Here is a 27,337-nt window from a genome sequence, read left to right as displayed (position 1 = left end):
TGTTTACCGGATTAAAATGGCATGTGTTGTGTAGAGCGTCTCTTATACTATAAAATGGCGGTGAAAAACACCAAAAAAGTGTAATAGTTTGGGAGATACAGGGAGTTTTCCACAGCATGTTTTCAAAATTTCCAAAGAAGGCCAATGTTTGAAGGACATTTTAGGGCACTTCCAGAACGTTTAGCGGATTAAAATGGCATGTGTTGTGTAGAGCGTCTCTTTAACTACGAAATGGCGGTGAAAAACACCAAAAAAGTGTAATAGTTTGGGAGATACAGGGTGTTTTCCACAGCATGTTTTCAAAATTTCCAAAAAAGACCAATGTTTGAAGGGCATTTTAGGGCACTTCCAGGATGTTTACCGAATTAAAATGGCATGTATTGTGTAGAGCGTCTCTTAAACTATAAAATAGCGGTGAAAAACACCAAAAAATTGTAATAGTTTGGGAGATATAGGGTGTTTTCCACAGCTTGTTTTCAAAATTTCCAAAGAAGGCCAATGTTTGAAGGGCATTTCAGGGCACTTCCAGAACGTTTAGCGGATTAAAATGGCATGTGTTGTGTAGAGCGTCTCTTTAACTACGAAATGGCGGTGTAAAACACCAAAAAAGTGTAATAGTTTGGGAGATACAGGGTGTTTTCCACAGCATGTTTTCAAAATTTCCAAAAAAGGCTGATGTTTGAAGGGCATTTTATGGCACATGTTTAGCGCATTAAAATTGCATGTATTGTGTAGAGCGTCTTTTAAACTATAAAATGGCGGTAAAATACTCTAAAAAAAAGTATGAGTTCGCGAGATACAGTGTGTATTCCACACCATGTTTTCAAATTTTCATAAAATTGCCAACTTTTTAAGGGTATTTTAGGGCACTTCCAATGGGACTAGCGGGTTAAATTAAAATGCATCAAAGAACAGAGTCAAACTGCCTGATCCATAAGGATCATAAAGAATAGTAGTTCCGGAATTTAGATTATTTAGATTTAATATTTATTTATTCTTCTTCTACATCAGAAAATAACACATCCTCTCCGGCGCTATCAAAATTGAGCGTTGGTTGTGTCGAAGCTAAAGCAACCTCCGCCATCTTTGAAATATACTGCATTGTATACTTGTTAAAATCACACAATTTAGAAAGCTGTTCATTCCTGCGGGATAAACTCTTTTGTAAATCCAACAAGGGCGCAAGGCACTGCTGTGATTTAATCTTTAATCCATGCGTGGACATTACACATTTCGCCCAATGCAGGTAAAACTCAAGATGGTTGGATTTATCAAGCGCATTCGCGATAATCTGCAACAATCTCTGCACATATTTTTCACTTAGGCCTCCAATAGTTAACCCAACATCGCCGATTGGTATTGTTTCCATTGCTTTGGTAATTAAATTATCCTCGTTTAATTTCATCGCCATTGTGAGCGCATTCTCATGCTCTCCTTCATCAATGGCTTCCTGAACAGATTTCGGTGTTACATTTAACTGTAGTTCCCATGGATCGAATACTACACCCGAATTAAGTGAATAAATTAATAAACCTTCAGTGGTGCATGCTGACCATTGTTGTCCGGTGGGAGAAAATTGCAAATCAAACACGCGAACCTCCGGTTTGCTTCTACGTGCACACATGTCACCTTTTTTCACTCCGGGAAGTTTTAAAACAACTGTACCGCCTTCTTTTTCATCACGCTCTTCAACAAGTGCAACATTACCAAATTCGGTCAGTTTCCGACGGTTGATAAAGTCGTCAACGCCGTCAAAAGACCGACTTTGCGTAATTTCGAATCTTTTCACAATCAATCCCTCGGATATATTATAAATACAAATATTTTTTGATTGTCCACCGGCTAGAATATACTGGCCATTGGCCGTGTAACATAAGGTAGTGAAAGATTTCGCTTTGAGGCTTTGTTTGGCTGTGACCAAATCGTCATGAAGACGCCCGCTGCCCAAATCCGACCGTCCTTCGATCGTGTTCACCTGCGTGCCCGTTTTCACATCGTATGTAGTGATTTGTCCATCGAGAGTGGCCACAGCTACCTCTTGACCATCCGGTTTAAAAGCTACGCAGAGTCCATCAGCGGGAATATCGATACTTTCATGAGCAGAACCTTTCTCAATAGCATCCCATATTCGAAGAGTTTTATCCCAGGAAACTGACACCAATGTGGTGCTCGAAGGATTCGAATTGAATGCCAAGGACCACTAAAAAGAATTAAATTTAAATAATTATTAAGGTAGGATTAAAGAAATTCGTTTATTTTTGTTTTTCACTTACAACTGGTCCCTGATGTCCACTTAATATCTCCAAAAGTCTTCCGAATTTCATCGACCACAGAAATATCTCGAAAACATCTTGCCCTCCAGAGGCGATAAACTCCCCACTAACATCCACCGCGACAGATTGCAACTGTACAGGTCTCGGCGTGGTCAAAGTACGAAAATTTCTATACCTAATCACATCGTAAGCTCGAACGGTTCCATCTAAAGAAGATGAAACCACAAATTTTTTGTTCCCGCAGAAGGCAACATTCGTCACTGGTCCAGTGTGTTCGCTAAAAGTAACCACACAGAAACCAGAATGAAGGTTCCACAACTTTACCTTGCCATCCTCGCCACCAGTGACCAAATGCTGCCCGTCCAAGGAATACGAAACACAGGACATGTTATTAGAATGTCCCTGCTGTTTCATAACATAAGTTTCACTCTGCCATTCCCAGACTAACAATTGACCTAATCCACCACAACCCAACGCAATCCAATCACCGGTATTATTCATGGCTATCGCGCTGATTTTTTCATTGGATATACTCAGAGAATGAATTAAATTCACTTCAGGGAGTTCGTGAATATAAAACGCACCAGTTGAGAATCCAGTGATCAGGATTTTACTCTGTTTGTGATATGCTGCAGCGCTGAGCACCGCATCCTTATCATTCTTGCGTACATCATCCAGGAGGTAATGAATAGAAAGTCGGCGATAATGCACTTTTTCTTTTTTGATTTTGACTTTCTTGTCGGCAAGTGCAATCGCATTCAATTGCTCTGCAACTCTATCTGGATCTTCAATTGACTTTGTTATATCAATATCATCTTCACTATCACTGTCTTCTTTTTTAATCTTCTTCAGGGGCATGTTATCCATCTCCTGCCAGGGTTGCAGTTGTTTTGCATCAATAGAACACTCCCAAATGCAAGTGTGACCATTTCTTGCAATGGTTGTGATGTCCAGTGAGTTTTCTTCAAAAAAACATGCCACTACATGATCAGTGTGACCACTGAGTGAGTAATGTTTGAAGTTGGCGCAATTTTCAATCGCGTACAAACGCGCCACGTTGTCTTTTGAACCTACAGCAAGAATTTTAGAATCTGTCGACCAGTCTAAGCATGTAGTTTCATCAAATGCTCCATGATAAACTCTCTCCATGATAAATGCATTATATTGACCAGAGAATGGACCTGGTGCTTTAAATACAAATACTAAAAAAAAAAAACAGTTATTGCATTTCAGCTTAATACATACTTCAATAATATTACCATTTGATTCTTTACACACTGCAAAGTGTTTGCCATCAGGTGAAAATTTAACAGCATGTGCAGCACCCTTGAATCTGTATTTGTGCACTATTGTTTGTGATACAAGTGATATTAAATGTGCTTCACCTTCTTCATTGATAGCAACCAGCATGCAGCCATTGGGGCTGACATCCAATGTGACATAATTAAATTTACTTTCAATTGGTAGTGTATTGGACTTGTTACTGCAAGAATACAAGAAATTGCATTAACTGTTCATTGTCTAATTGAGATGTTAACCTTTTTAGATCAAATACTGTGATTCGATTGCCAACTGGACTAATTACTGAATTGCCATCAGGGCTAAACAATAAGTCACCTCTTCGATATACAGTGCCCAATAAATTGCTGAACTAAAACAAGATAGATTTAGATGTATATATAGACTCTAAAAGTACATTAATAGGAGCCCATTGAATACCTTGTAAGCAAATTTCATGGTGCTGTTTTTATGTTTTCAATTTTAGTCTTTAAATTGATATGCATTCAATGCTTGAACAATATTCCGATGAAACCAACAACTTCAAAAACAAACGATTGCACGTGGTTGCGGCTTTGATAAAATTCGGTGTTGCACGGAGGCATAGGTGGTGACGCCTATGGTGACCTTCCAAACTACTTTGTGGCCTTGAACGTTGGCGCAAAATCACGCATTACAAGAATCAAGTAAGCTAGAAACCAAGTGTTATTTCTCAAAAACAATAACAAATTATATATTTTCGATAGTCAAAGGAATCAAATCCAGGGGTATTCAATAAAATTAGAATTAATCGGACAGGCGCCTTTGAATGACACCTTCAAACCGGTATTAGAATAGGCGCCATCTGTTGGGTGTGTATCTAAACATAAATTTGACACACCAAAAAACACAGAAAAACGTCGGTGCCATCATGTGCACCGGAATACGGCGGCATTTGTGAATATGTGCCACCGTTTGTGGTAAATCGTTTGCAATCAACCCCATCACCTTAAATATACAGCGATTAATGCTGAACAACAATCAATTTAGCACTGGGCGAAGTTTGTGTGTGTGAGAACAATATGTTGGACGTTATCGAGTATATTCGCAGTTTTTTTGTTCCAATCCGCAACAAGCGTAAAAGAAGGTAGCCAGTTAACAGAATATCAATTGTCAGATGTGTCTAATATTAATTTCAAATTACACATTGCGACCTTTACAGCACATCAGATCTGATTGAAGAATTCATATCACCCAGCAAACACAGAAAGCTTTCACCCTGTTTTCCTGAAGGTATTTCTACAATAGCCTGACTCTGTGTTCTGATTTCAAAATACATACATACATATTGCAGATGATTGGATAATTCCCAGGAATCAGTTTATTACAAGGGGTACAGAAATGGATCATAAGCTAACATATAAGCCCAGCATAATTGTGTTGGATGATGGGTCTAATTCTCCCATCTCTTCTACACCAAATGCTGCCAGTAGCTTGCTTAAAACCAAGGCTGAATTGAATACATCTGGCACCTCTTCATATTTTACACCTAGATTGGCTTCCAAGGACTTGTTCAATTTTCCATCAGCAGTGAAGAAGAGAGGCATTGCAATGTCTGGCTCTGCTTCAGATTATGCTTTCCAGCTGGACGAGAAAAGCAAGTATCAGCAACTGCTTCTGAAGGCTGAGAATCACACTTCAGGCACACTGGCCGAATCATTTGCGAATTATTACACGCCACTGGGCAAGACGCCCGTCAGCCGAGGAAGACAACTGGTGGACTTGGCGAAATCGTTACCCGGCGTGGTCGATCTGACTGGCGGTAAACGCAACAAAACCACAACCAGCGAAACCATTCGCAAAGTCTTGGATGGAATGGAGGAGGTGGTGGTCGTCAAGGATTCCGACTCTGACGTTGAATACTTGCCGACACCACCATCGCCGAAGCCTGATTTCAAAGTGGAGCGTATCAATAGTCTGAAGCTGCTGGCATCATCATGCGAGCCGATGCGAGAAAATTGGATTGGTGATAAGTGAGTGGTGCATGTACATAGTAACATGTAGTTCTTCGGTTAACAAAACACGTATTACTTACAGGGTGCGGCGACACCGCGAAGAATTGGACAAATTCACATCTGAGCTGGAGGCGAGGCAGAATCGACTTGCTGAAGTGCGCCGTATCAACGAGGAGATAATGCGCGAGCAGCTCGAGAAACAAGTCGAAAAATGCCTGCACATCAAGGAGGTGGTCATCCCAATCGAAGTGAAGGTAACGCTGCCAACGCTCAACGACAAGCAGGAGCAGATGGTGGAATTTGCGCTCGACAAACGAGCGCCGCCGCATGTTGTCATCGCCAGCAAATTCAATTTAAACATTACCCGCCGCGACATGCTCACACTATCCGGCCTAAACTGGCTGAACGACGAAGTGATCAATTTCTATATGAATCTGCTCATCGAGCGCGGCAAGCTGCCTCACCAGCCCAAGACGTACGCATTCAATACATTCTTCTACCCGAAGATCCTCAAAGACGGCCAGAGCTCGGTTTGCCGCTGGACACGAAAGATTGACCTATTCACGTATGATGTGATATGCGTGCCCATCCATCTCGGCATGCATTGGTGCATGGCAATCGTTGATATGCGCCGCAAGACGGTTTCGTATTATGACAGCATGGGAAAACCAAACGTGCAATGCACGGAGGCAATCTTCCGCTACTTACAGGACGAGCACGCCGAAAAGAAGGGCTCCCCTTTTGATACAAAGGGCTGGCAACTCAAATGCGTGCGCGACGTGCCGCAACAGATGAACGGCAGTGATTGCGGCATGTTCTCGTGCACGTACGCTGAATTTGCGACGCGTAACGCGCCGTTCAATTTTAGTCAAGAGGATATGCCTTACTTTCGGCGAAAAATGGTCGTCGAATTGATGATCGGCGAGCTGTTAATACAATAAGTTATAAACAAAGACAATGCTACAATAAAGCATGTATTATTTTTTGATATTCAGGCAGCTGTACTCTACTATACGATAATCTTATTTATTTTCAATACTCTGATCTTCTCCTATCGGAGATTCGTTTTTTTTTTTTACAAATGTTAGTTTAATATTTTGTATTAATTAGACTTTTAGCAAAGTAACACACTCGGTTGCTCCGGACGGGTGCGCAGCGCTGCGTGCTACAGTGAAGAGGTCGTGTGTGATTGATAATTGCAAGCAAACTAGCGCTACTGCGCTACTAAATAAGTTGGCGGCCAACTTGCCGCCCCCAGTTGTGAACGGAATAATTGTTTCGTTGCACGATTGGAAGAGGAGTTTCTTCTTCTCGTCTTTGGCACATCGAGTGTACTTCTAACAACGTGTTGAATTTGTGCGGACATCTGTGTCGCTCAACCTAGTACACGGCTGAAGAAATACGGATAGAAGGAGCGCCGATTTGAGCGGGTCAACTGTCGCTGTCGATTCGGTTTTGCCGTTGGCTCTGATTCGTACTTGCTATCATCCGTTGGCGGTAAACTGGTCGCTCGCGGTTTGTGACTTGTAATTGAAGCTGGGTCGTTACCTGTGACGTCAATACGGTGTTCTTCGGCAGCACGTGCAATCTGAATAACCGCGGTGACGATAACGCTAGCGATGTCGTTGTTGACGTCATTATCAATTGCGGGTTTGAGCTTGCGCAAGGTGGGAACTTGCTTGCGGAACGTACGATGCAGATCAGTTCCTTCAGCTGCTGGCATTGGCGGATCCGGCAGAGCTTCCTTAGTCAAATGGGTGTAGAGTGCGCGCTGTTCGATGATTGGGTGACTTGTGGTTTGGTGGTCCGCTGCTAACGTCTTGTTTTCGTCTGTACCATTCAGTTCGATAATGTCAAACATTGTACCATTTTCGATAATGCTAAACAGCTGTCCTTGATTAATGGCGCTTGCAAAATCTTCCTGATTGGCACCGTCGGGTCGCTGCGAAGAGGTGCCCAGCGTGGCAGGAATCTCCGTTGTGGAACCAGTGGCCAAAGACGCCGAAGTCTCTTCGGTTTCGCGGCGATGTCGTGTTGGAATTGCATAATCGCCCGTGTCGATCGTGTTGGATGTCCAAATTAGAAGCGGCTTGGTGGTTTTAGCACTGGGCGCTGTCGGTACAGATTGAGCAACGACGGTGGTCGTAGCGATGCCTTCGTCGGAGGTGCATGCCAATCGTCGGATCAATTCATCTCGATCCTGCGGAAATAACACAGGTGCATTCGGTCATTAGTAAAAATCTAACTCAAGCTACGTACACCTTTTCCCTTGCAAACGATGCGCTTGGTGCCGTCAAGTCCGCAGTCAGATGTTAACTCCACCGCAGATTGCTCCGGGATGTACAGGACAGTAAGCGATGGCAATTCCGTAATAAGACAACCACTGGCCCATGTTGGTACTAAAAACCATCAGAGGCTTTTGTTAAATTCAGCGCTGAACGCGCATTAGGAAGCAACACAAACATGACCTACCGCAAAAAACAGAGCGCAACGCGCACAACCTGTCCCGATATTAAGTAGCATGTTTGTGCGGAATAATGGAAGATTATGTGGCTAATGTGACTGACCTGGTAATTCGCATATGAAGGACGCAGCCTCGGGGCTTCCGCAGGTCAGCGCATGCCAACGGAAGTCGGCGGCAGGGTCCATTGCTGCGCAGAGGGGTTCTCCGCCCCCGGCAGGAATCGCCTCTTGCCAGTAGTCGGGAGCGCTCAGTTCTCGGAAGTTTCTGCAAACAGCAGGAAATACTAAATCAGTATGCAAAGTTGCATTTAATGAAAAAATTTGCGCTCAACTCGCACATTACCTCCACATAAAATTGGACTTATCAATAGGACGGGACAGACCGATCCACACATGGTTGGCGATGTCCAATTCTTTTAGGTACGCTCTAATTGCATCGTATTGAGAAGTCGTGTCGACTGGAAGAGAAAAAGCGGCACATTTAGTTTGATTCCATCTACGCTAACAATGAACTTGTGTGTGGTTTCGGGTAGTCAATTACCGTCGCCGCCACGCGTCGCGCCCGTTGGGGCTAATGCCGATTAACGGCAGCTCAAGGAGTTGGGGCGCGACGCCGAGTTAATAGTCTTCGGTTAAACTTAATGTGCCGGCGCGTCGCGGTGCCTTATATTCGCCGAATAGTTGGGAAATTTAGCGCTTTGCTTGCTTTTTGTTTTCAGCAAGTATTTTCCTATGATGCCTAAACCCAATTAAATTCAGTCAAACTCTTAGCTATTGAATTTAAAATGTTATGTTATTCAATGTTAGAACACAAACAGCCGTTTATGCATGAAAAGAAAAAATCAATAACGCCCCTGCTTTCTGCGCAATTATTTACAAACACATGAATGGTTAACCCTGCAACACGCGTATATTTTTGCCTGCGAATGTTTTCCATTATTGTGTTCTTAAGATCAGGATTTTTGGTTTGAGTGGCGACATTCACATAGATGGAAATCGGCATTAGGTCAGAGAGCTGGCGAGCGTTTCCAAGGTTACCACAGTAACCGAGGGTCGGACGACCTGACCTACATCGACCCGCGCCGTGGACAAGACTGCCTTGTTAGCTCCACTCCATGGACCGACACAATTATATCTGAATATAAATACATACCTATATGCTGCGGCGGGAGAGGGCCTGGCCTTTCGCGGCTGACCGCGTCGTTCGATTCGCGCACTGGTGACTGAAACCGTCCCCCCACTCCTACAGGCGGGTTTTCATATCCCTACCACTTATTTAAGGGTTGCCGCCGGTTAGAAATAGGATTGCTAATCGTTTCGATTTGCATGGTTGTCTTGTTTTCTAAAGGACTACAGAACTTCTTCAGTTGAAAATGAAAGCTTAAGTTTCTCTATGAATTCAAATTTCATGATCCGCGCAAGAGAACTAAAGTTTATTAAACTCTTTGACGTTAATGACACCGCATAATTCAGTTCGCGGCGTGAATGCATGTTGTCCTCACGCACGCATGGAATGTCCTGTGGGGGGTTGCGCGCGCTTTCCGCATCCACAAGTTCTATAGCGATTTATTGCCACAGGCAATGAATAACATCGTTCAGCCGGTGCTTTAATAAACAACAAGTCCAGTTAATTAACTTTTGACTTGCATTCAACAAGAAGAAAACAACTACACGAAGAAAGAAATTTAGTGGGTAAAACCTATGCACCTGCAGGACATACCTGTAACGAGATTAGCATGATGAAATTGGCATACTGCATCCGCTTCGCTCCACGAGATGCGATCGCGGAAGTAGCGATAGAACACCGGAAATCCTTCCTCAGGCAGCATCCAAGCACTACTGATATTCACCTGTAATAAGCACCAACATAAATCAATTAATTAATATAATTTGACGCAAAACAGAGAGATCTCTATACGTTTATACCAAAAATATTTTCCCAATCCACCAAAATTGCGTAGCAAGTGAAACATATTGATTTACACATGTGTGCCCTTCAACAGCCCCCCGACGTTAGCAAATGTGTAAACGATTTGCGAAAAGATGGATGATACCCGGAACGATCACGCCGGCTCGGCGTTCTAATATCCGTCGCTCCCGGCGATGCGCACGACAAGGGCAGCAAGCGCGCAAAAATATAAACAATGATAGCAAGCACATCGGGACGCAATTGGATGCAATCCCTGCTGGAAATCGCTTTCAATTCTGCGCACCTATCACTTTACTCGCTTTTATTGCCGATAATAATTTATCACCAGGATTAACTTCAACAACGAGGAGTGGAGAAATCGAGCAAAACACGCGATACAAAATATATTTTCTACCCATTTCTAATTTAAATTGCTAGATATTTACTTACCGCCCGCGTTTTCACATTAGTGACAAGAAAAGCTGCAAACACAAGTGGAATATACTTGACACGCATCTTGATCGCGAGCGAGAATAACGTTGTGCAGCACAAGTGGAAAAGCCGCACGTATTCAGCACGTGCACTCTGTACACACTTATGTTGTCGACTGGAGGTCTGGGGGCGGCGAGCCGGGGCAAGACCAGGCGCGGCGTATTTTCCGGTTGCAAGTTTTGCTTTCCGGCGACATCTGGTAGACAAGTACGGAAAGCATTATTCTATTTAGTAGCAATGAAAATATTTATCTGCAAAGTTCATTGGGAATCTACGTCGTGAGTGGACTTTAAAGTTCAAATAATATTCCAAGATAGTTGGAGTACAATTCTTATCAGTATTACATATTATACCCACGCTATACACTCGTGTATATTATTTCACAGGATAACCAAGCTAAATAAGGTTTTAGTGCTTTTTAAAAATGAGTTTAAGCGATGTGCATTCTGTTGCAAACGGTATAAGAAAAAAACAAAATGGAGGAGAGTAGGTTCTTATTTCTCAAGATTAACCATTTCATTTCAGGTGCGTACGAATTGTCCATTATTACCAAAGACTCCCTGGCTGATGCCTTGGCCGTAATTCAACAGGCATTCTTTGTCGATGAAAATGTTTCCATTGCGACAAGAGTCGCGGAAAACTCGCAGGCCATCGAAGAGCTCACCGAGTTGTGCATAAGAGCAGCAAATGATGGTGTATCTTTAGTCGCTATCGAAAAAGCCTCAGGTAAAGCAGTGGCCGCCTGTTTCAACAAGATCCAAGTCTTACCTGGTGAAAACGAAGAAAACTACTTCGAACAGTTCGAAGCCAAGTGTAAAAATCCGTCCTCAAGAGGCCTAATGCGCTACATGATCGAAATGGAGAAACAGTACGATGTCTTTACTGAAAAGCAGATCAAATGCGGGCTGGAGATCATGTTTATCGCCACGCTGCGCGAACACCGCGGACACCACCTGGGTTCAGAAATGTGGCAGTTCTCCATGGACATCGCAAATCGTATAAAACATGGCAAAATGGCGGTTCCTTTAGAGGGCAGTCCACGACCAGAATGCGTAATGGCATTAGCTACATCCAACGCAACAGCCAAAATTGGCGAAAAATTTGGATTCCAAGTCCTACTGGAAGTGCCATTTGATCAATTCACATTTGAAGGGAAACCTTTCTCGGAACGCATCGGTCCCGAAACCAAATCCTCAAAATTGATATTTAAGGAAGTGCTATAAATTACTCACTCGTCCACTTGAAATAATTATCTTGTCCCCTATGTGATATTTAAAGATTGTACCAAATAAAATTGCAATCATAACTTGCCTCACCTCAAACAAAATGACTGATACCATCGCAAGTGAGTTCCGTACAATAGAAATCCGTTTATCTTTAGCAAGTGTAATTACAGATCGCAACAATGTTCATCGTGTGGACGAGACAAATCGTGCCGAAGTTCTTGACTTCATAATGGAAAACTATTGGACCTGTGAAAACTTCTCACGTGCAATGAACTTACACAAATCACCCGAAGCCATTCAAGAACTGCGTCCGTTTACTAACATGTTAATACAACAAGGACACTCTTTGTGCTACATGAACGGCTGCGAAATTGCCGCTGTTGCATTAAACGTCCTGCAAACAACTTGCAGCACACCTGAACTATACGAAAAGTACGCTCGTAATTGCAAGCAGCCTGGGGCAGCAGCCATATTAAACTTTGTGGTCGATTTAGAACAATACGACGAGTACATTTTCAAACAAATGAACATCGATTGTTACTTGGAAATTATTTGCATAGCAACGGCAGGAAAATTCAAAGGACGCGGTTGTGCCGGCGTGTTGATGCAGGAGACAATAGAACTTGCTAGGCAATTGAAAAACAAACTCCAGACTGGCCCTGGGGCGGTGGTCGCGGAGTGCACATCACCTATTGCAAAAAAATTAACGGAGAAATTAGGTTTCTACACTGTCCTTGATCTCCAGCCGGAGATTGCCAAGTGGAAGGCCAAGTGTATCGGGGAATTGCCCTCGGAGACAATTTTGAAACTTCAAGTGTTCAAATTGTAATTTACAGATACTGTCATTAAATATTTTGAAATCCACTTGAGTTTGAGTTTACGTTACGCTTAGCAAAATCTGTGACGCGAATGTAGGACGTGTCCCAATTTAAGTTAAAGAAGTGTGGGCCTATAACCACGCTTGGTGTGTGAATAGTAGATTCAAGAATGGCCACAAGAACCTGGGGAACTACTCCGGATGGTAATATAGCCGTGAATATTTTTTATTGCCGCATTATTCCTTGAAATTGAATTAGGGTTATGTTCAATTATGTATAATTTCATCCCATCATTACAGGACGATATGAATTCGTTTCCTTGACAAACGAAACTCTCCCAGCAGCAATGAATGTAATGCGTCGGGCATTTTTCGGAGAAGAAACCGTTTCAGTTGCATGTGAATTACCCAAGAATCCAGAAGCTGCAGCAGAACTGGAAGACATGATCATACATGCTGCTGAGGATGGAGTATCAATCATTGCAGTTGAAACTGCCACTGGCGAAGTGGCCGCCGCTGCTATTAATATATTTGAATTGGCACCCCAATTACAAGAATCGGATTATTTCATAGACTACCAAGCCAAGTGCAAAACTCCAAATGCCAAGTATCTCTTACAGTTCATGATTGACATGGGAAATGAACTTGATATATTTAAGCATTATCAGGTAGATGTCCTGCTTGAGATCATGTTTTTGGCTACCCTCAAGGAGCACAGAGGACATGGATTGGCAAAAGCGCTTTTTCAATGTTCAATTGAATTAGCTAAACAATTGAAAGATGGCAATGATGTCAGAACCATGCTTAGCGGCGTGCCAAAACCTTTGCCACTGCCAAAATTGGTAACAGCATTATGCTCTTCATTTATTACACAAAAGATTGCACAACAATTGGGATTTGAAAACTTAAAAATGGTTGATTTTCATAAGTGGACCTTTAATGGCAGGTCGTTTGCGGAGGTGATTGGGCCAGAGACACCAGCGACTTCAATTGATTGTTTCGTTTTAAAATAACGCAGAATTTAATTAAATTCCAAAACATACCTGAACTAATGAACGAAGTTATTGCAACCGGTATTATTACTAAGTCCAATGCATCGACAAGTGCGTGACGCTTCTTTGGCAGTTTGCGCGCCAAAACGGAAATCGTACCTACCGCGCCATCTATGGGGAATGGATTAAAGCGTAAACAAGTAAAAATGGTGCAGGTGTAATTAAAATACAATTGGCAATCACTAATTACAATTAAATGAGTGTATTTTAAAGCATTTCAAGATATATTCTCTATTTCTGTGATATTTACGTGACATTTATGACGATTTAAATAGTATCCCCTCTTTTATCAACACCAATATGGCCGCGCAGTGACTTCAGACGAACGCTAGAAAATAATTTTACAAAACTTGGAATTCAATAACAATTCAATTTAGCTATAGTACCATTAAAGTGCAAAAAATGACCTCGTGTACCGTAGGAGTACCTGTCGAAGATCCAGACGGTGACCAAAGGTGGCTAAGCATTGTAAGTATCCGTAAATCCCAACTAAAGTTACCACAATTGCAACCAGCCAGTTATTGTTTATTCAAACATCTAGCATAATAGATTCCTGTCCGAGACTAGAGAAAAAGACGCCGATGTGATATTTATTGGGGATTCTATCCTGCAAGCGCTACAACACACCGATATCTGGAACGAACTGTTCGCACCATTGCACTGCCTTAACTTCGGCATTCACCGTGATTTGATTGAGAATGTTCTGTGGCGGGTGCAAAACGGCGAGTTGGACAACGTGAAACCCAGGGTTGTCGTATTACATGTGGGCACCAACAATCACCGCAACACCGCGGGCGAAATCTTCGACGGCATCGTCGAAGTTGTCAACTGCATCAGGGAAAAATTACCAGAAGCATATATTGTTATACCTGTAAGTAATAAAGTCGAAAATGGGCATCATATAAATTTAATATTGACTTAAAACTTGTTTAGACATTGCTACCCAGGGGTCAGCATCCAAACTCAATTAGAGACAAACTAAGTGAGGTGAATGAGATGCTCAAAAACAAGTTCCCAACAATAGCCAAAGTAGAGGTGATATCCATTGATAAAGGTTTCATCCAACCTGATGGCTGCATCAGCCATCATGATATGCATGACTATCTCCTGCTGACAAACGCCGGCAGTAGAAAAGCATTCGAACCACTGCATGAATTACTCATGCAATTGCTAAATGAGGGCGAAACAGAGAAAGATCTCACGCCGTCGGAATGAGCAATGCATATCGGATCAACTCTCCACCGGTTAGCTTGCGAATTGTAGCCAAAAATGATTTCCGAAGTAGAGTGCTGCGTCTGTGGTCAATTATCCGATTGTCTTTGACAGGTACAAGTGCACTTTGAGACAAATGGAAAGCAGCTTTAAACCACACACCACACGCGCGCGCACATCGTGCATAATGTGAGACATTCCAACTGTGTTTGATTTTTGTTTTTCTCTTATGAATATGATGAAATGGTCTGCTCATATATATATATTTATGTCTGTTTTCACATCACCATTATTATTTATTGTATGTAATTTTAAAAATTACTATTGTATAACATGCAAGAGGATGCTTTCAATATATTTCTACACTGATATCGCCTAGTCTAAGAGATTAACAAACTTCTCCTCTTTTGTTTCATCGCCGTTTGCATCTATTCGCGTCGTAATTGTGCGCTCAGTGTTTTTGTCGCGCATCGTCACCGTCGTTTCTCGATTACCGGCATTATCGGTGACGGTTCTTGTCGTTTCCACACTACCATCAGGCTTCCTCACAGTTCTGGTGGAGATTGACTGACCAAAGAAGTGCATTCCACCTTTGATGATTGGTTTTGTGTATGGTTGCATTTCTCCTGATGGTTTTAGAACTGTATCCAACTCATCTATACTCACTCTACCATCCAGGTCAGTATCTGCTTTACTAGTGGAGGGATGATCAAAACCAGGTTTCAAATACTGTTCCCTTAATGAGCCTGGTGGTGTTTCTTGAGTATTGAAATCATCAAAAGGCGTCACATGTCTGCCCATACCAAAGGAACTCATTATATGCTGCATTTGTTCTTCAACAAACTTATGAAACTCATGTGGACTGCCCATGAAACTGGACCAGCTGGGGTCTTCTTGAGGTTGCTCATTTTGGCTGTTGATATCAGTTTCATCAAATCTAAAGTGTATTAGAGTATTGAGACATAAGTGGATTATTTCTAAATATATTACCGAAACTCCCTTGGTGGAACTGAGTTAGGTATACCAAAAAAACCTTTGAATAAATTGTAGAAATCCATGGAGCACCAAGTTTACAGGAATTTCTAGAAAGATTAGTACATTTTCAAACTTGCTCAGCTGTTTTTTGCACAGGTATCTGACAGTGACAGGTTGGTGTAGGCAACTTTGTTTGCTTTGAAAGGTTAAGTTCGTAACGTTGGCGATACTTTTATTTACCGATGAATTTACACCAAAATACTGAATAATAATGAAGAAAGTCGCAAAATCGAACATACTTCTTGACAGATTGCACAAAGGTGTCGTGCTTACCTGCATTGGTATTACTTTGTACGGTGTGGGGCATCTTGGTTTGAGATGGTATCGATACTTCACGGTGCTGCGGCCAGAAGCGAAGCAGAGAGAATTACTCGACCAGCAGAAACTCTTAACAGAAGGAAGTTCAAATATTGATCTATTAACGGACAGTGCAAAAACAATTGCACCTTAATGAAGTACGTCCATTTGATTTGTAGTTACATATGCACATGTGAATAGTAGTAATTTAATAAACAATTGTATAACCTATGCAACCATGTTATCACATATCTGCATTTGTTTTCCTGCGACAAGTTCAATGTAATGTAATTTGTCCAGTGCTCCTGCACCTGGCTCAGTTTTAATCCCACAAATTTATAATGGTATTTACGGGATTGAATTGGATTAAATTAAGAGGTAAAAAATAAAAGACTACAAAATTCGTCTAGCATCCAATACAAAGACAAAAACCAAGATGGCCGACGGGATGTATGTAGTTCGCTGTTTTTTAGCGTTGTAAGTTTGGTTGTGAGCACGGATTGCAAATGTGCCTACGCGGTTTTGAGCTCTGCTTGTGAATTGGCGTTGTGATTGTGAGTTTAGTTGTGATACGGAATGTGGATGATGAATTCGGCGTGCTTTTAAATGACGACTACGCAAAGCAAAAATTGAGATGAGTTCAAGAAGGTGAGTCCGTTGCCTCCTGCAAACAGCAGTCAAGCGCGTTCAATAAACGAGTTCGCTGCACTGGGATTGCTTGTTGCATTTGGTGTGCATTATGGGAAATACATACCTGTAATTTACAATTTGTTTCAGGTGGTTTTGGCCCACCATCACAGGGTTGGAGGCTGAGAAACTGCTCCTGGAGTGTGGAAAAGACAGCAGCTTTCTGGTCAGGCACAGTTCAACAAAGTTTGGCAATTTTACTCTATCAGTTAGGTAAATAGAACATGTTATTCCCAAATGCCTGATTACACTACTGATTACTCTATTTGTAGGAGGAATGGTGAGGTGACACATATAAAAATACAAAACACTGGTGATTGCTATGACCTGTATGGAGGTGAAACATTTGCCACCCTGTCCGAGTTGGTGCAGTTTTACATGGAGAATCAAGACCAGCTGAAGGAAAAGAATGGAGAAATAATTGAATTGAAGTATCCCATGAATTGTGCAGATCCAACCACAGAGAGGTAATGTTTTCTAATTTTATAGTTATACATGTGCAGGAAAACAATGGTTACTGTTGTATTGTGTTGAAACAACACTATTATATTCATTGTTTGCATTTCTTTGAAGAAAATGGCGCTGCAAGCATAGCATTACACTCATTTTATTGATTATAATTGCAATAATTGTGAATGACTAACAAAATCACACTGGTTTCTGCATATCATTTAACGATTCACTATGCGTTGGTTGGGATAAATGATTATTTAATTGCGTTTAATTATTTAATTAATTTCATCGGTGCGGCACGATTTTGCAATGACATTGCTATGCTAAGCGTGTAAATTCCATTTGCGAATTGTTGTGATTTACTTTAAGCATTAAAATCAACAATAAACTGCTTGATAACAAGATGGTTAACAGTGAGTCGATTAACCTGTGATCACATGCCTGTTTGCACACGCGCTTCTTCATTCTCCAATGATTAACACGCCGGTATAAATACGATGCGCTATGTTTGCATTTCAAATGAAGCAAATTCGCCAATGACGCCGTGTGATTAAATATGCCGGGGATTTCAAAGTGCACCTTAGAGATGCATCGATTCGAGTCGTGCCGTACATTTATTCACGACATGTGCTTGCTTTTGCGTTGGCAGAGAGCTCGTCAATACCTGCTGCTCGCTTAAACGTACTCACTGTGAGCGTGAGCGTCACCTCGGAATTACAAATCGCGCCGCGACCGCGAACTTCGCATTCGCAATTAGCCGCGACGAGCGACAACACGGAACCGCATCACGTCGCGAGATTGTAATTCGGTGACAATGAGTGCCATAGACTAAAAATAAAAGCGAAAGTTACCACCGCACATTGAAGATTTCAAGATGGGCTACTTCAAAGCGATCAAACGGCGTGTGAGCTGGGGGAAGGTAACGCCGCCACCGACTAATCATCATCAGAATTCGCCCAACATCACCACTACACACGAGTAAGGAATCATTAATTAGACGCGTACAGCGTGTTCGTTTTGTTTATTACTACGTGTGTCCGCGCTTAGCCTTGTGCCTGCGGTCGATCGGTCGCTCAATGACAATTTCGATCGCGCCATTGTTTACCGAAGTGATTTGCGCCTCTTGTGCGCAATAACAATGCGCTCGCGATGCACCATGTCGACGAAATCCGACATCATCGTGGGCAGTGTTTTATTGCATAATAAAAATTGTTCACGGTCGCATTCGGATGCGTATTACGCGTATCACTGCTTAATGATTCATTGCACTTATAAGGAGAGACACGGCGTGCGTGCACTTGACCCCATTACTGGTTTCTTGTCAAAGTTAAAGCCAAACTCGGAATATAAACATCGACGCGGAAACTGTAACAATCCTTCGCGTGTTGTTTGCGTAGTGGGACAAATATGAATACAGAAAGAGTGAATTGCGTCGTTTAGTCGCGGTGAGTGGGCGGCCACGAGAAGAGTGATGACTGGCGAACGTTTAAAGCCACAGGTGATCGACGTCTCGATCGTCGCCGTCCCCGCAGCCCAGATTATTATCTCAACCGCTTTTCACGAGTTGCGCAAGGCGCTCATATTTTACAAGTGCGAAAATTGTATTTTCTGCTTTTACATAAATAGCAATTGATTCATTTGTTGCAATTGTTTGTGCACAGATGGTTCCATGGTCATCTATCCGGCAAGGAAGCGGAAAAGCTTATTTTGGAGCGTGGCAAGAATGGCAGCTTCCTGGTCCGTGAGAGCCAATCGAAGCCGGGGGATTTTGTCCTTTCCGTCCGCACTGATGATAAAGTAACACATGTGATGATTCGGACCCAGGTAAATAACACAGATATTTATGTAGTTTTTGCTTCTTCTCTTTTTAAATTTTCACAACAGGATAATCGATACGATGTTGGGGGCGGCAAGGCGTTTGACTGCCTTTCGGACCTCATCGAGCATTACAAGATGAACCCGATGGTGGAAACCACTGGAACTGTAGTTCACCTGAAGCAGCCCTTTAATGCTACGCGCATCAACGCCAGTGGTATTCACAATCGCGTGAAGCAGTTGCAGGAAGAGAAAAATGACACGATTGGAAAGATGGGTGGGTTCTGGGAGGAGTTCGAGTCGCTGCAGCATCAGGAGCAAGAGAAGCAGTTCTCGCGACTTGAGGGCAGCAAACCGGAGAGCAAGAACAAAAATCGCTATAAGAACATTCTACCTTGTATGTGCAACAATGATTTTAATATTAAAAGGAATTGTCTAATACTTATTTGAAATTTTACAGTCGACGAGACAAGGGTGAAGCTGACAGACATCGACCACAGCGTCCCAGGATCCGATTACATTAATGCAAATTACATTCGTTGGAAGGTGGACGAGACAGGCAGCTCAAACGAGAACGAAGCGAGCAATAAAGTTTATATCGCCACTCAAGGTGACCGATTGATTATTAAATAAGTTTCCAATCAGTAAATTAATGCCTGACGGCCATTGCAGGATGTTTACCTTCGACTGTCGCCGATTTTTGGCAAATGGTTTGGCAGGAAAACAGTCGTGTTATCGTAATGACCACCAAGGAAACCGAGCGAGGAAAGAACAAATGCGCGCGCTATTGGCCGGAAGTAAACTCCGCCAAAGAATACGGCCATATACACGTGCAGAACGTGGCTGAATCAACTAAAGTGCACTACACGCTGCGGGAGTTCATCGTCAGCAAGGTGGATTCCGGCAGCGAACGCAAAGTATACCATTATCATTTCCTGGCATGGCCTGATCATGGCGTGCCATCCGATCCGGGCATTGTCCTTAATTTCCTACAGGACGTAAACATGTGTCAAGAGCAGCTGGCTTTAGATTTGCCTGCCAATGAACCACCTGGTGCTGTATTGGTACATTGCTCAGCGGGAATAGGACGCACAGGCACATTTATTGTGATTGATATGATTCTCGACCAGTTGAAAAAGCACGGCCTTGACTGTGAGATTGATATTCAACGCGCTGTGCAAATGGTGCGCTCCCAGCGCTCAGGAATGGTACAAACTGAAGCGCAATATAAGTTCGTTTATCTTGCAGTCAAACATCATATCGAAACAACCACGGTACGCATGAAAGCTGACCAGGTAATTATATAAGGTATTTTTATAATTCAGGTTTGTTGATTATTAATTGGTGTTTGTTTATGTAGAAATCACGCGAGGCAGGTCGGGAATACACAAACATTCGGTACACCAGCGATTTAAGCAGCGCTCTGCCACCAGTTGGTGGAGGCGCCAGTGTCGGTTACCCTACTAATCGTTCCTCTACGATGAACCCGCATTACAGTTTAGCTGCCCCTACACCGACGCCAGTGGGACGCAGCGAAACGAAGAAACCTCTGCTGCCAAGGTCAATTTCTATACTCTTCAATGGAGAGAGAGATTAATTTTCAGAGATTAATTTGTTTATAGGCCGCCTGATGATATTCCACGCACCATATACGAAAACATTCCATCTCTGGAGCGGCACGCGTCGAGCACTCTGTGCAGCAGCGCCCCGACGCCACCACCTCGGAAAACGTGACGCGCACGGTACGCTCGACAACCAATATCCTGATCACAATTCCATGTGCATCCAACGTCAAGCCAAAGAGATCTCCTTATTATGAACATGTTGGTTCAACACCGGGTTGCGGCAATGGGCGCCCGCCCAGCTATTTAATTTATTCCCCGAAGTGCGCATCAAACATATATTAGCAATGTTGTTGAACGTTAGAGTTTAATCAAAAATGTAATATTTAACAATTTACGTGTAAGTGCAATTATGTCTACGATGTCGAGGAGGACGAATGGTGCTGCTTCAATGAAATTTATTAATATAGGGCAGTTTCGGTGGAACGTAAAATGTATATATTTACAACTTACATAACTAGGGGGTTTGAAAAGTATAAAATACGGATGAGACTCGCTGGTGATGCGATCGATGGTGATGAGAGAAACGACAATACTTATTGACTACCCTGTTGTGTGGCTTCCCGTTACGAAATAAATAGTCTTTGGTCTGGGGGTGTGAGGCCTTAAATTAGATGATGGACGACGCGCGTGACGTCAGCAGTTTTCGGCTTCATTCGCTTTGAGGCCTTCTCGCGCGATGTTGATTTTCTCCTCAAAGATGCGCTTGATCTCACTCATTGGCTTCAGGAGAATAATAGGCACGTGGTCATCACGCCGTTGGAAGAGGACTTCACCTTCGAAGTCGACGAGTTTGTGCTTGCGGGCGCGCAACAGCATTCCCACCAATTTGTCGGAGATCACCGTGTAGATCTACACACACACAATATGAGGCAGTTAGTCAGACTGTTGATTGTTTGCCAATATTTTTATTTAGAGCTCGCGCGTGCTGTGAGTGCGCACGTGTATATTGTAAGTTTTCGACTTACTTGAAACAGGGCGCCGAAACTAATCACTTTCCTGCAGTCGTCGGGTTTCTCCTCGGGATCGAAGAGGGGCTCACCGTAGTCGTTGATTATCGTACAACACTCGAGCATCTCCTTGCAAATCTCGATAGTGGCCTTGAACGCTCTGCTTTCTGAAAGTGAGCCTTTTGCAGGGCGGCCATATTCGTCCTTTGAGAACTGCGGTTTGGCCATGTTACCAACGCATTTGCCATTGGAGAACGGATTAACCGCTTGTTTTTGTTGATGTGAGTTTGCCTGTTTGTTGAAGAGCGCTACTTTTGCGCTCAAAGGCGAGTCCTGCAACAAACAGCAATCATTTTAAGCATGTCCAAATGTGGCATTTTGCTTCAAACGGAGAAAAAAAATGACCATCTGCGTTCAGTTTTTCTAAGTTTATCGTGTGACGTAATTGAAGCTTAGTTGTGCCAAAATATGCGCGTCACAGCCGCTGTCGGCAGCACCGGGGCGAGCCTACCGCTATGCGACCGAAAATATTTCCAAATCGTTTGGAATGTTGGGAGGAAATTCCGCGGCGGGACCTTCGGACACTTTCAATGTCTTGTAGGCGGAATTGCGTAGAAAATATGACGCGGATTATTTTATCAAAGGTCAAAATGGCGTTAAAAGTTGACCGATACTTGTAATCGGATTAAAAGCGCAATATGATTACAACATTGTACTTAAATTTGTTTTCGGCACTTACCACAAAGACTCGTTCCACGCAGCCCGCTTGCATATTTGTTTGAGTGGAAACCTTTAAAACGGAAGAAAACTGAAGGCACTTGCCGAATTCACTTTCAATTGGGTTTAGTTTAACACTGTATCCAAGTATTGCTGAGTCGGCGGCGGTTGTAGTCGCGGTAACCATATAAGTTGTAAGCGTCGCAGGCGTCCCGACGCCTCGCTTATATACGGCTGTCCCACCCGATGCGGCGCTGGCGGTGAGCGTGTGAAAAATATATAGCTCAACAAGTCCTAAACAACAAGCGTCACCGGCAAAACGACGATTGATGCAAGTCGCTGCAGTGCTTATTAGCGTATTCCACACAAAAATGTCGCAAATATACGGCGAGGGTAGGTGTGGTGAGGGACAATGCACGCGCATTGTGATGATTAGATTTTCGACGCATTCCTGCTGAGTGATTCATTGTGCGAAAAATCGGAAATAACTTGGCAACATCCAGCCATACAAAAAAGTGTAAACTCAGCAACTAATCACATTACTTAGGATACATTGAATTAAGTTGCGTTTTCACTATGAAATATAAAAGTTTTTTGAACTATCACATTGACATTGCAAATAGATTCTTATGTTTGGAAAATTGATATCGATAGATGTTAGTTTTTAAAGTTTGGTCATCGCATTGGTTTGTTTGGCATTCCGCCGCGACACGCACGCACGCACACCTGCCTTTACCGGCACACATTACTCAAATTTGTGTGCGTCACAATTGTGTGTGCCCCGCGCGATATGCCGTCACAGCATAGACAGGAAACACTTGCACTAACACGATAATACACCATTCATTCATCTTGTTTGCAAAATTTTAATTTTGTGATACCAAATATGGTTAATCAAAATACTATGTGTTTTTATTGATGGCGGGGGCGGCCATGAGACTGTGCAATAAATATTTGCTTCATTGTCGGTTTTAATATGCGTTCATTCACGAGCGCGCGTTAAAATTAGTTTTCATTCAGCATTCGAATTTGTATACATTTCGCATTCTATGCGCGTGGCGGTAACGAGTGCGTGTTTTTCGTCGCATACTGAGACAAAGCTTCTTCTTGTTTGTTTTGCTGGAATGCAGGAATGCGGAGTGTGGAAGTTTCCCGAAACGCGGCAAGGCCATGACGCAAAGACGTGTTATATGTGTATTTCAAGAGCGTCCCGATACCGAGCTGCGTGGTTCATGGACGACCGAGAGCAAAAACGCGCGCGCGCACACTTGCATCATCGACGGTATAAATAACTTAAAAGCTTTCGCCCAAAAAGTGGCTGCAAATCACCCAGCGAGCGCCACGTGCAGTTGCCTGCCACCATTTTGCGTATTAGTTTTTCGTCTTTCATAATTTCCACAGGCATACATCAATAAAACGGTTTCGAAATACAAAAATACTAAATTCCTGTGGAAGTTTTTCAACTTTTTCAACGGCGCCAAAAGCGTAAACAGAACATAAACACTTTTCACGGTCATTTTCGTTCTCGTTTGCTTACTTTGCCAGGAGGGACGACAACAACCTTTTCCTCTCTATTTTTTTAAGTAAATAATATGAATGATATAAAATATACATTTATCAGTTCATAGCCGCCGCGATTGATTTAAATATAGAAATGAAAATTGTTTTTCATCATAGCCCGTGTTGTCATGGTGACACATGTTGTTTACCACTGAATTTAGTGATTCAAACATTAGGAAAAAAATGGCTGCTAATTTAAGGCAGGCCTGGTGTGGTTCCTGCAACGAATTAGACACGCTGGATAATTTCCCGTTTTTTACCAATAATTCAACCATTGATTTTCCTTTCATTGCAACGAATACAACACCTGCGGTTAAAAATGCACCAGAGGAGACAGAGACTCACCCTGAAGGTACAGAATTCATCGATATGAAATCCCTGGTGATACCAAATCTGTTACCCACGTCGCAACAAGAGGTAACTGATGATCACCAAAGCATGCATAGAGATCGGGAGGTGTTGTTCGTCAAGGAGTACAAACAGAGGAAAGGGAATATCGCCAAGTCAATGGCGGAGAGACCACCGCCACGACGCAATCCAAAACGACAGGCACAATTGAAGAAGCCATTGCGCGCCTCATCTTCAAGTAATTTCAAGGAAATCACTAACACTTGCAATAACAGTAAAGAAACAGTACGTTCTGCTATAGTTTTAATTTCTTTTTTAATTATATTCTAAGATACTAATAAATATATTTTAGACTAGAAAGACGAAATCCTCGCTGAAGCAGTGGCCCGTCGACGGAATGCACGAAAAGCCCCACTTTAATCCTGTAACCAAACGCCTGGAAAAACTCCCTGGGTTATCAATGTTAAAACGCCGACGTCGTAAGAAACCGCACGATGAAGGAGGTAATGAAGATTTTGCTACGTGTGCACATCACAATCTACACTATGTGCTGATGTACGTCAACAATGTTAAAGAATGCAATGCTTGGACAAATGCCGACAAGCAAGACAACGTGGTTAAAGCAGTGGGCATTTTGAAAGATGCCTGTGTTATGTATTGCATTGCTAATGATGTATCTGAATCATCACTGGTTAAGTATCTCGACGATCTTTCTTCACAGGAAAACATCTCTGATTTCTTGAAGAATGTGCTCGAAACGAAATAAACTTAATAGTTCTGTTCTAGTGCAGATAATGGGAAGTGTTTTCTAAGTGTTTCTTTTTATAGAGCCGCGCAATCACTAATCCTTCAGTATTGATACCGCACCATATGAAGAAGAGGGCGCAGATGAAGATAAATATATAGAGACAGAAGATGGCCATGATGGCGAGCTGATGGCGTCAATCAGAGTCACCACTTCTTGTGCTTGCACTGCTCGTGGTGATTACTTTGGTAATTTTCTTCTTTCTTGTCTTTTGATTATCACGTGGAGCTTCTGGTTCGGTTGATGAGTTGTTTTCACTTTCTGATTGTGATGCAACACTATCTGATCTTTTAAGTGTCCTTTGTTTTGATTTATTTCGACTTGCGTGTTTCTCTTTTTGATGGGCTCTACGCGTACTCGCATGTGAACTGGCTGTGGAATAGCCAGTATCCTTCTTGGCATGATGTTTCATTTTCTTCTTTATACGTTCATCTTCGGAGTCGTTGGAAACTTCATCGGTTTCGCATTGACTCTGCACTGGAGTGCAAGGTTTGTGGGTTCGGTGCGATTTTGATTTTGATTTATTCTTCGGTTGTTTGTTTTGTTTATGTTTGAGTCTCCTTTTTTGTTTACTTGTGTCGTACATATCCATTTTGGAAATGATAGAAATATCAGTGAGTTCAAAGTCTGTTGTGGACTTCTTCTTAGGTTTGTTATTTTCTGAATGAACAACGTAGAGGCGATAAAGTTGAAGGAGAATCACCAGGGTGTTCTTGCACGTGAAAAATACGTTCATATAGGATATGATGTTGAAGTGGGTGATAATTAATAGTCGAAAGACTAGAAATGGCGCGTCTTGAAGGGCGATGTTTAGGGCAATACCCCATACATCAATGCTGCAGCAGCAACTTGCAGTACTACAGACAAGGTTAAAGGTTAAACAAGGTTAGAATGATTTACGGTAGCCTATAATCAGCTATACCTTTTCGTAGCAGTTTTTGTTGTGCTAAGTCGTGATTTTCTTGCTTTGGTAGCTGTGAGGACCACTGTAAACTGCATCAAACTCCACGACCTTAAAAACGAGAGTGAATATGACAAATTTAAGATGGCGTCGTGGTTATATACCATATTGCTAGGGTCAACAATACCAATATTGGTTCGGAAGCAATCTTATCGTCTTTGAAAGAATCGAAAAATTCAATTATATCAGCGGCTGTCCCGATGTACACCAGCAAAAGTTGGCTGAGTTGATCGCGCGTTAAATCACCCTTTGGCAGCATCCATCTTCCGATGATGAGAATAAGCATCAGAAATTGCTCGATGAGTGTTATCCACGTTTCGGTGCTCAGGGAAATTTCGGGTAATTTAATTTCAACCCCGATTAGATTGTTAATCTCTTTAAAATTATTAGCAGTGGCGGTCAGGTTGAACGCTTCTTCTCTAATGCGAAGTCGTCGGTCGACTTTATCAAGTTCGAGGAGCCAAATTGCAGGGACGATGCTCACCAGGTACAGAAACACCGATGGACAAAACCTAGTAAATAAAAATTGTCAGAATGACTAAATATTTGTCCCCGATTTGTGTGGCCTTGGATTATTTCACCGTATTTGTGTGAAGAAGGTGTTGAAAATTAGCATTTAGGTCGATTGTGATATAAACAAAGTGTTTGAAACTGAAGAGATAAATAGTTATGACCATTACTACACGCAGTTTCATAGACACCCGGTATGAACAACTTTCTATCGTTAGGGACAGTGAGACAGCGATAATAAAGGAAATTGAGTGACAAATTGATGTTTTATTGTGGCCATCTCAAAGGAGGGCGCGCGCAAAATAAATGCATGCCATTACTAAAATCAAATCTATTTATATGTTTATGCATTTTAGATTTGAAACATTACTAATATGTTAATGCAGTGATTACGTACCATTTCCATTCCTGACTTTCTTTAATGGTCAGCGTAAAAACTCCCTCAAAGAATAGCAATAATATAGGCGAACTGAGATACCAGTAAAACGTATTGCTTTTAAAAATGGTCACTTGCCAAATAGCAAGAAAACCATGAGCCGCAAACACTAGTCGCGTGAGTATTGCTTTAATTGTTGCTATGCATTTTGCCATGATGAATTTAAATAAGTCGTACCCCGCACAGTTTATATCAAGTTTTTATTAACTTTTATTTAACGATTAGGTAACAATTTACTGCTAACTTAGCGGGTACGCTGTCCCTGAATGAATGAGGAAAGCGCTCAAGGGGCGAGTTATTTTGCGTCGCTTTGATTTTCAGGATTTATAGAAGGGGCGCTGCATTCCTGCGGCATGAAAGCGTAAGAGCGGATCTATTTTCCCGCTAAATTAAATTGCAAACACAATATGCGTCTGTAATAACTT

The 27,337-nt window shown here is 42.3% G+C and overlaps 13 protein-coding genes across 19 annotated transcripts; 8 read left to right on the top strand and 5 right to left on the bottom strand.

Moving 5' to 3' along the window:
* Window positions 1–964: 964 nt before the first annotated feature.
* LOC135798268 (periodic tryptophan protein 2 homolog) lies at window positions 965–4,158 on the bottom strand. 2 transcript variants are annotated; one of them, XM_065311055.1, is made up of 5 exons: window positions 3,993–4,158; window positions 3,812–3,924; window positions 3,533–3,756; window positions 2,274–3,475; window positions 965–2,200 (listed from the first exon to the last, which is right to left on the bottom strand). In XM_065311055.1, the coding sequence occupies exons 1-5, from the start codon at window positions 4,008–4,010 to the stop codon at window positions 992–994; spliced, it is 2,766 nt and encodes a 921-aa protein (XP_065167127.1). In that variant the 5' UTR covers window positions 4,011–4,158; the 3' UTR covers window positions 965–991. The 2 variants fall into 2 exon arrangements, with proteins under 2 accessions (XP_065167127.1, XP_065167128.1); XM_065311056.1 differs by having other exon boundaries at window positions 3,812–3,919; window positions 3,993–4,145.
* A 245-nt stretch (window positions 4,159–4,403) lies between these two features.
* On the top strand, window positions 4,404–6,533 carry LOC135798269 (sentrin-specific protease 1-like). The gene is made up of 4 exons (XM_065311057.1): window positions 4,404–4,677; window positions 4,753–4,823; window positions 4,885–5,563; window positions 5,628–6,533. The coding sequence occupies exons 1-4, from the start codon at window positions 4,613–4,615 to the stop codon at window positions 6,484–6,486; spliced, it is 1,674 nt and encodes a 557-aa protein (XP_065167129.1). The 5' UTR covers window positions 4,404–4,612; the 3' UTR covers window positions 6,487–6,533.
* A 19-nt stretch (window positions 6,534–6,552) lies between these two features.
* Window positions 6,553–10,513, bottom strand: LOC135798270 (uncharacterized). Its single transcript, XM_065311059.1, has 6 exons — window positions 10,368–10,513; window positions 9,729–9,858; window positions 8,352–8,466; window positions 8,113–8,273; window positions 7,805–7,944; window positions 6,553–7,745 (listed from the first exon to the last, which is right to left on the bottom strand). Exons 1-6 carry the CDS (start codon window positions 10,431–10,433, stop codon window positions 6,921–6,923), a joined length of 1,437 nt encoding a protein of 478 aa, XP_065167131.1. The 5' UTR covers window positions 10,434–10,513; the 3' UTR covers window positions 6,553–6,920.
* A 198-nt stretch (window positions 10,514–10,711) lies between these two features.
* On the top strand, window positions 10,712–11,736 carry LOC135799577 (uncharacterized). The gene is made up of 2 exons (XM_065312725.1): window positions 10,712–10,867; window positions 10,935–11,736. Exons 1-2 carry the CDS (start codon window positions 10,834–10,836, stop codon window positions 11,630–11,632), a joined length of 732 nt encoding a protein of 243 aa, XP_065168797.1. The 5' UTR covers window positions 10,712–10,833; the 3' UTR covers window positions 11,633–11,736.
* LOC135799581 (uncharacterized) lies at window positions 11,612–12,499 on the top strand. Its single transcript, XM_065312728.1, has 2 exons — window positions 11,612–11,754; window positions 11,806–12,499. Exons 1-2 carry the CDS (start codon window positions 11,736–11,738, stop codon window positions 12,462–12,464), a joined length of 678 nt encoding a protein of 225 aa, XP_065168800.1. The 5' UTR covers window positions 11,612–11,735; the 3' UTR covers window positions 12,465–12,499.
* LOC135799576 (uncharacterized) lies at window positions 12,486–13,500 on the top strand. Its single transcript, XM_065312724.1, has 2 exons — window positions 12,486–12,656; window positions 12,753–13,500. Exons 1-2 carry the CDS (start codon window positions 12,623–12,625, stop codon window positions 13,463–13,465), a joined length of 747 nt encoding a protein of 248 aa, XP_065168796.1. The 5' UTR covers window positions 12,486–12,622; the 3' UTR covers window positions 13,466–13,500.
* Window positions 13,501–13,766: 266 nt separating this feature from the next.
* Window positions 13,767–15,087, top strand: Paf-AHalpha (Platelet-activating factor acetylhydrolase alpha). The gene is made up of 3 exons (XM_065312727.1): window positions 13,767–13,972; window positions 14,046–14,375; window positions 14,438–15,087. Exons 1-3 carry the CDS (start codon window positions 13,907–13,909, stop codon window positions 14,717–14,719), a joined length of 678 nt encoding a protein of 225 aa, XP_065168799.1. The 5' UTR covers window positions 13,767–13,906; the 3' UTR covers window positions 14,720–15,087.
* Window positions 14,992–15,848, bottom strand: LOC135799582 (HCLS1-associated protein X-1). Of its 2 annotated transcripts, none has more exons than XM_065312729.1 (2): window positions 15,707–15,848; window positions 14,992–15,653 (listed from the first exon to the last, which is right to left on the bottom strand). In XM_065312729.1, the coding sequence occupies exons 1-2, from the start codon at window positions 15,772–15,774 to the stop codon at window positions 15,092–15,094; spliced, it is 630 nt and encodes a 209-aa protein (XP_065168801.1). In that variant the 5' UTR covers window positions 15,775–15,848; the 3' UTR covers window positions 14,992–15,091. The 2 variants fall into 2 exon arrangements, with proteins under 2 accessions (XP_065168801.1, XP_065168803.1); XM_065312731.1 differs by having other exon boundaries at window positions 14,992–15,629.
* A 114-nt stretch (window positions 15,849–15,962) lies between these two features.
* Window positions 15,963–16,279, top strand: LOC135799583 (uncharacterized). The gene has a single exon (XM_065312732.1). It carries the CDS (start codon window positions 15,963–15,965, stop codon window positions 16,200–16,202), a length of 240 nt encoding a protein of 79 aa, XP_065168804.1. The 3' UTR covers window positions 16,203–16,279.
* Window positions 16,280–16,469: 190 nt separating this feature from the next.
* On the top strand, window positions 16,470–21,058 carry LOC135799575 (tyrosine-protein phosphatase corkscrew-like). 4 transcript variants are annotated; one of them, XM_065312721.1, is made up of 9 exons: window positions 16,471–16,696; window positions 16,826–16,948; window positions 17,008–17,202; window positions 18,850–19,012; window positions 19,073–19,400; window positions 19,464–19,613; window positions 19,676–20,298; window positions 20,364–20,563; window positions 20,626–21,058. In XM_065312721.1, the coding sequence occupies exons 1-9, from the start codon at window positions 16,683–16,685 to the stop codon at window positions 20,735–20,737; spliced, it is 1,908 nt and encodes a 635-aa protein (XP_065168793.1). In that variant the 5' UTR covers window positions 16,471–16,682; the 3' UTR covers window positions 20,738–21,058. The 4 variants fall into 4 exon arrangements, with proteins under 4 accessions (XP_065168792.1, XP_065168793.1, XP_065168795.1 ...); XM_065312720.1 differs by having other exon boundaries at window positions 16,470–16,696; window positions 18,850–19,400; XM_065312723.1 differs by lacking the exons at window positions 16,471–16,696; window positions 16,826–16,948; window positions 17,008–17,202 and adding an exon at window positions 17,791–18,166.
* Window positions 21,041–22,510, bottom strand: LOC135799578 (actin-binding Rho-activating protein-like). The gene is made up of 3 exons (XM_065312726.1): window positions 22,315–22,510; window positions 21,594–21,908; window positions 21,041–21,477 (listed from the first exon to the last, which is right to left on the bottom strand). Exons 1-3 carry the CDS (start codon window positions 22,477–22,479, stop codon window positions 21,262–21,264), a joined length of 696 nt encoding a protein of 231 aa, XP_065168798.1. The 5' UTR covers window positions 22,480–22,510; the 3' UTR covers window positions 21,041–21,261.
* Window positions 22,511–23,322: 812 nt separating this feature from the next.
* Window positions 23,323–25,110, top strand: LOC135799264 (uncharacterized). Of its 2 annotated transcripts, XM_065312291.1 has the most exons (3): window positions 23,323–24,485; window positions 24,553–24,974; window positions 25,029–25,110. In XM_065312291.1, exons 1-2 carry the CDS (start codon window positions 23,991–23,993, stop codon window positions 24,964–24,966), a joined length of 909 nt encoding a protein of 302 aa, XP_065168363.1. In that variant the 5' UTR covers window positions 23,323–23,990; the 3' UTR covers window positions 24,967–24,974; window positions 25,029–25,110. The 2 variants fall into 2 exon arrangements, with proteins under 2 accessions (XP_065168363.1, XP_065168362.1); XM_065312290.1 differs by lacking the exon at window positions 25,029–25,110 and having other exon boundaries at window positions 24,553–24,995.
* On the bottom strand, window positions 24,491–27,163 carry LOC135799263 (transmembrane protein 26). Its single transcript, XM_065312288.1, has 4 exons — window positions 26,874–27,163; window positions 26,071–26,478; window positions 25,928–26,017; window positions 24,491–25,862 (listed from the first exon to the last, which is right to left on the bottom strand). Exons 1-4 carry the CDS (start codon window positions 27,065–27,067, stop codon window positions 25,142–25,144), a joined length of 1,413 nt encoding a protein of 470 aa, XP_065168360.1. The 5' UTR covers window positions 27,068–27,163; the 3' UTR covers window positions 24,491–25,141.
* Between the last annotated feature and the right edge of the window lie 174 nt (window positions 27,164–27,337).

The sequence above is a fragment of the Atheta coriaria genome, unplaced genomic scaffold, assembly GCF_025399875.1.
Source record: "Atheta coriaria isolate IRGN ID8LTWV9N9 unplaced genomic scaffold, Caltech_Dcor_3.1 hic_scaffold_9_pilon, whole genome shotgun sequence".
NCBI classification, from domain to species: domain Eukaryota; kingdom Metazoa; phylum Arthropoda; class Insecta; order Coleoptera; family Staphylinidae; genus Dalotia; species Dalotia coriaria.
This window is presented reverse-complemented; position numbering and strand designations above follow the sequence as displayed.